Below are 6,513 nucleotides of genomic sequence, written 5' to 3'. Positions count from 1 at the left end.
ATATTTTACATACAGATAAACACTAGGGGCCTGATTCATTAAGGAAAGTTAAACAAAAAAATAAGAAACTTTTCACCTTGGCAAAACCTTGTTACATTTGAGGGAGAGGCAAAATTAAAATATGATGGTAGATTTATAGTTGGGGTAAGGCATGTTCTAGACCAACTTAACATGTCAGTGTACAAATAAAGTTATCAAGTATTTGTGTGCTGAAAAAAACAGCCAGTATTTAACTTATGTGCAAAATAATAAACTAATTTGTACCCCTTGCATTGTAACATGGTTTTGTCCAGGAGAAAACTAAACTTACTAATAGTTTTGCCATACTTTCCTTAATGACTCAGGCCCTAGTTGTTTAAAAAATTGGTTTGAAAAGAACTCGTCTTAACATCAAATCTTTTTTTTAGAATTCTCCTCAATATTCAATCTGAAAAAAACAAACAAATTTCCAATGACTGTTTTCTTATTTATAAAGAAATATTGTAGGAGCCAATTTATATCACTTTGCTCAGAGTGGGAGACTCTCATTTAAAAAATATATTTGCCTACTTGAACGTTATTTACAATTCTGAAGAGGTTAAAGGGACTAAAGGTGTCATTTATCTAGTTGAACTATCTCATAGAAAGTACCCCAGTATCACATTGCTGGGGATGCGCGTCATTTGTTGTAGGTCTCTAGAGTTGTTTCATTGATCACAAAGCATCCCTGTGAGGATTGCTTTATCCCATGATCTCTTGCAATCATTTCTGCAATAAAATTCTAATGCAAAGACTAAACAAACCAATATTGGAGCACCTTCAAGGGAAGCAGCGCTTGAGCAAGGTTAAACTAAGTATATACAGAGCCATTTCACACTACAATCCTCTTGCACCAGTGGTACAAAATTCTTATATCACTACTTTGTGCTGATGCACATGTTTAGTTTATAGTTGCCTTTCTCCCAAGAATTTTAAGGAAACTCCCAAATTAAGGGGAGACCTACCAGGCTTCGAGAGAGCAGGCAATTCTCAAACGGAGTGCGTACCTGCTGCAAAGTGGACAGGGACATAATGCAAATTGCATTATCAACTCCTACACCCCACAGTGAACGCCGGGTGGCACGGGCATGATGACATGATCTATTTCATTACGCCACTGCAGCTCAGTTTACAGATGTGGGTGGGGCATGATGCCAGACTTATCCCACCCGTTTGTTGATGCAAACCCTGTTACCAAGACCCACCCACCTCCTTATTTCTTTCTTTGCCATGCCATCTAGCAAGGAGAAAAGTGAGGTAGAAAAAGTAGGCGACTGTTGTTTAGATGCTTTGATTTGCTACATGTTTTCATAGTACCTTCCACTTTACACATGGTGCCTGAGTCACTAAGGAAAGTAAGGCAAAAAAAAGGAGTAAATGTTCTCCGGGACAAACCATGTTAGAAAGCAAAGTGGTGCAAATTAGTTTATTATTTTGCATATAAGTTAAATACTGGCTGTTTTTTATCTAGCACACAAATACTTGATAACTTTATTTTCACACTTAAATTTAAAGTTGATCTAGGACATGCCCTACCCCAACTATAAATCTGTCCCCACATTTTAAATTTACCTCCCCCTCCAATGCAACATGGTTTTGCTATGGTGCAAAGTTACTCCTTTTTATGCTTTGCTCTCCTTAATGACTCAGATCCATGGACACACAGGCATTGGATGGAACATTCTGATTCTGCAAGTATTAACATTTTAACGCTTCGATTTTTTACAAGTTTTTCAAGCTTAGCCCTCTTCATTTCTTGCTTATCTGCATGTAATTAGTATTCAATAACAAATACAAAAAGTGCTCTGATTTTAGTCATGTGCACTAAAATGGTAGTCTTTAAACATTTTTTTGTAGACTTTATCATTCTAAATGCAGACCAAATAGAAAAACATACTGTTTGACACTGACCATGACCTTTTTAAGCCAGTTCTCCTTTAAGGATACCTACAAGTATACAATGCTCATTTTTGGCAAATTGATTAACTTTAAGTAGATTCCATTTTTTCTTTTTATACTTTTCTTTTTTCACTTTTACCCTATGTGAAAAAAGATATTAATTGTTGACAGCAAGAGGTAGATAATTTGGTTTGATCAAAACTGGACAGGTTGTACTGATTCTAAACAGCTTTAATTTTATTCAAGTACACTGTCACAAGTTTTGCTGACATTATTATAGAGGTTCAAAATGTCTCCAAGGAAATAGTACAGTTGTTTTAATTAAATAGCTGAATGTCACAGCTGAATGTCAAATTCAAGAGCATTTCAACTTTTCTTACTGGTCTTGCATATTGGACCTGGACCAAGTAGTTCATATATATTGATAGAATACTAGACAAGCACTAGCGCCCGTAGCTTTTAACAACAAATAACTGCATGGATTTCTACATTACTATTGTATCCACAATGACTATGTGACTGTTTTCAATATATAGTACATGTCTGAGTCAGTCTCTCTACTATTTTATACATAGCTATACAATTACATCCACAGCTCTCTCTCTTTCACATCTTTTCTATTTAGTGTTACTTGAGCTCAAACACATATACACTTAACATTGGCTTGGTCCTATCTTGTAAACGTGAATGAAACAACAATGTGGGTTTTTTTTTTATTCCTTTTTTTCATACTGTAGCTGAATCTTTTTGAATTTCAATCACTGCAGCTACTTTGGAAAAAAAATCTCATAGCTTCTGTCACCAAAGCTTCTAGTACCAAAGTTATATGAATTGGTTCCATAGATACAGACTGTGATGTACTAGTCATGACACTGATTCTGATGCTGTAGAGTGTCTCTGTTTTCCATAGAGTATTCATTTTCAACTCCCTTAATATGTCATACTCTCTCCCTTTTTTGTGGGAGTCATGCAAGCTGGAAAAAGTAATAGAATCAACTGTTTAAGCGTGAGCTCACTTTTGTGCAGGTCATTGATCAGCTTGACTCAGTGTACTGGTTGATGATGTTAACCCTCTGAGAATCTTCACTCTCTAAAAGCAGATACTCCATCTGAAGAAATACTGTCATGTATCCTGTTTTTCTTTCCAGGACTCTACCAGTTTTTACCACTGGTAATTTCTGGAGGGTGTGCTGTAGCAGTCTGTTTGCACTGCCATGTTTAAGAAAATGTTGTAATATTTCTAGGACAGATCATAATATAAAGTTCTAAAACTTTCTATTACGGATTATCTGCACTTGGTAGGAGGCATCAGGTGACTTCCATGGACCGGACAAACTTTATTTGACAGGATGATGCTGATTTTCTGGTATAAGAAACTTTGCCCATACCAATAGTACATTATCACTTTGAACTGAATAAAAATACAGATGGAATCCAATCCATTTCTGAGAAAATCTCTGCTATTTATTTGCAAGAAATCTCCTTCCCATGAAGTCAGTAGCACTTAACTGATGAAAGATGTCAGGTGTTATAATAAGTTGCTACTCTCTGTCATTCTCAGTCATCTTGTTCAGATGGGTCCTTTTAAACTTCACAGTGTCTTGACATCTTTCACAGACATTTCGGTGAATATATAGGATGAATAAAGTATGATTGTCAAATCACACATGCATCAATATTTCACAAAGAGCTTATTACACTCATAGATTTCTATATACTGTCAGTCTATGTTATTAACTGCAGACAGACAGTTCATGTTACAAGAGGCACTTTGCAATGGTGATTCTAGTTTTTTGTCAAGAGTTATAAATGTTAGATTTCCTCTATGAAAGTTTAATTCATATATCAATTTTACCAACACTAACAAAGATTGGCTTGCCAAATGCTACAAGCATTACAACATATGATCCCCTGACAAGAAATATCTCTAGTAATAGTCTTACACTGATGAACGAGCAGACACAAGACAAGACATTTGTTCTGAGCATGGAGTTTAATTATTTAAGTATAATTCAAAGAGGCTTAAATATTTCAGCAGCTGAAATAACCTTTAGGAAAATATAGCAATTCTCTGGCACACATTGGAATAAGGGCATATCAAGTGTAGTTCACACTCAGCGACCCCTTACACCAGAGAGTGTTAGATCTAACTTCAAGCATTGATCATGCAGCCATATTAAGAAATAATAGGCTGCAATGCTGTGCAAAGCTTCCAATAGATTGTGAATGTCAAATCCCAAGTAAAAGAAATGGAAGCCTTTGTTGCAAAAATAAAATATGTATTAATGTCATTTAGATATTTAATTTATAAAATAAGGTATGTGGTCATAAAATTGAAGTATACTTTAAATCACATATAGGCAACATGAGGCTCTATACAGAGACTGTGGCAGTAACAATATATCAACAGATCTAATTTGTTGTAAAGATGTGGCATGTAAAGATGTTCATTAATATATATAAATAGCTTAAGGCTACATGTTGTAACATGCAAAATAATAGGGGACATTTATTAATAAATATAAAAGATTATATAATCCAAATCTGTAAAACAAAGCGAAGGAAACTCATTTAGACTGACACTAGCTATTTATAATGTAGCAACATATATGCAAATTGTTTTAAAGGGACAAATTCAGAGGTTTTTTTTCATCTAAATTTAATTATAAAAAACATTTGCTCAAATATCTTTAATATTTTTTTAGCCTAATATCTGACAATAAGGTATGTACTAACATACATACTAGCTTGCACAGTATAGTAGTTGATTAAAACCCTTAAGCAATTTGCATTCACACTTCTAGTGCCAGGACTAGAAAGAAAGTATCTCATTTGTTGCTATGGGTTGTCACACTATGCAAGCTTGTTCCTATATTAGTAAATGTGATCTTTAGAACTGTTAATAGATTTGCTCCAATGCCCCACAATGAAAGTTTAAATATAATGAAACTTGGGTGCTATGCATCTGTACATGACCATTGTCCAATGTGTTGGCTTTATGAAGTACTAGCCAAACTTTCCAAAATTCATCCCATAGCAGCAAATGATCTCCTTGAAGGTCTTACGCATCTCCAGACTTCGGAAAGCGTAAATCAGTGGGTCGATAACAGAATTGCACATGATGAGAATTAAGTACGTGTTAAAGTAGGCGCCATAACAGACACAATAGGAGTTAGCAGGACAGGAAATGATGAGGATAAGGTGGAGGAAAAAGGGTGCCCAGCACACAACAAACACCCCCAGAAGAATAGTGATGGTAATTGCGCCTTTCATGCACGTCCGCTGCTGCACTACGCCATCCACCGGTAGGGCAGCGATCCTTTTCACGTGGAGGCGTGCAAAGAGAAACATATGGACATACATGGTGGCCATGAGAACAAGCATGGTGAAGAACAGAGTGATGAGACACACAATGACAGTTTTGCTTTCAGAATACACAATAAAGACAATGCCACAAATTATACAGGATATCCAGATGACCATGATCAAGGCTAAGGCTTTTTTCACTGTCATGATGCTGTGATAACGTAAGGCATAAAAAATAGTGATGTACCTGTCTATAGCAATAACCAAAAGACTACAAATTGAAGCAACTAAAGATATGCAGATTAAGGAGTCAAATACATCATCCAACTGCTGGAGAAGCGTGTCCCCTATGTCTAAATACTTATTTTGCACTGCGATTACAATAGTTTCCAAGGCATTAGACACACTGACCAACATGTCTGCTACAGCCAGACTGCAGAGGAAAAAGTACATGGGAGAGTGAAGGTTTTTGTTCTTCAGTATAGCCAGAATCACCAGGATGTTCTCCAGCAAGCTTATAATCCCCAGAGTTAAGAAAACCTCAGTTTTAATGAAGACCTGCTCGCAGAATTCAATACCGCTGAGATTACTGAGCAAAAGAGTCTCATTAAAGTCCAAACTCCCATTGAACTGGGAAGAATGAATGAAGAAGAGGTCATTTGATGCATTCATGTCTGAAGCTTTGTGTAGAATTACACAGAGCACAGGACTGGAGTGCCACCCTCTTTTTCTAAGGAGGATCAGCCACGCTGCACAGCAAGCTTTTAAATGAACATCTTTGTAAATGTTTTAGAGTCAAGCGATTTCATCTGCTACTATCATTTGATGACAGTACTTGACACTTGCTTCCATGAGTTTCCAAAGAGTATAATTACAGAAGACCCTTTTGTTAAGGGGTAGCAGCCTCCTCTGAGATGTATTCAGCTGAATATGTTTCCATTTTCTCAGATAGTGCAACACTTGCCTGCACTCTGCTCTGCAAACCATCTGCACTTGATCAGAGTGTTCAGCAGTTACAAGTCAAGGCAATAATTCCCCAGATTTTTACATTCATTGATAGCCTGAACTCCTCCTCATTCTCCAGCATACCAGACTACCCACTTATAAAGCAGGTGAGTGACAGTCAAGCTTTGCTACAGACAGCAGCAGGTGCTACAGTACTGCTGCATGTTCTAGGAAACATCTTCGACTAGAAGAAGAAATGATTTGGCGCCCTCTGCAGTCTTAATATTTTATAAACACAAAAGTTACATATTTTCTGAAATAACAGAAATAAAAAAAACTTATTAA

The 6,513-nt window shown here is 36.3% G+C and overlaps 1 protein-coding gene across 1 annotated transcript; it reads right to left on the bottom strand.

Moving 5' to 3' along the window:
* Positions 1 to 3,891: 3,891 nt before the first annotated feature.
* On the bottom strand, positions 3,892 to 6,308 carry MC3R (melanocortin 3 receptor). Its single transcript, XM_075176474.1, has one exon. It carries the CDS (start codon positions 5,893 to 5,895, stop codon positions 4,924 to 4,926), a length of 972 nt encoding a protein of 323 aa, XP_075032575.1. The 5' UTR covers positions 5,896 to 6,308; the 3' UTR covers positions 3,892 to 4,923.
* Positions 6,309 to 6,513: the final 205 nt, after the last annotated feature.

The sequence above is a fragment of the Mixophyes fleayi genome, chromosome 6 (assembly GCF_038048845.1).
Source record: "Mixophyes fleayi isolate aMixFle1 chromosome 6, aMixFle1.hap1, whole genome shotgun sequence".
Lineage (NCBI taxonomy): Eukaryota > Metazoa > Chordata > Amphibia > Anura > Limnodynastidae > Mixophyes > Mixophyes fleayi.
Note: the sequence above shows the minus strand (reverse complement) of the source record. Positions and strands in the feature narration are given on the sequence as shown.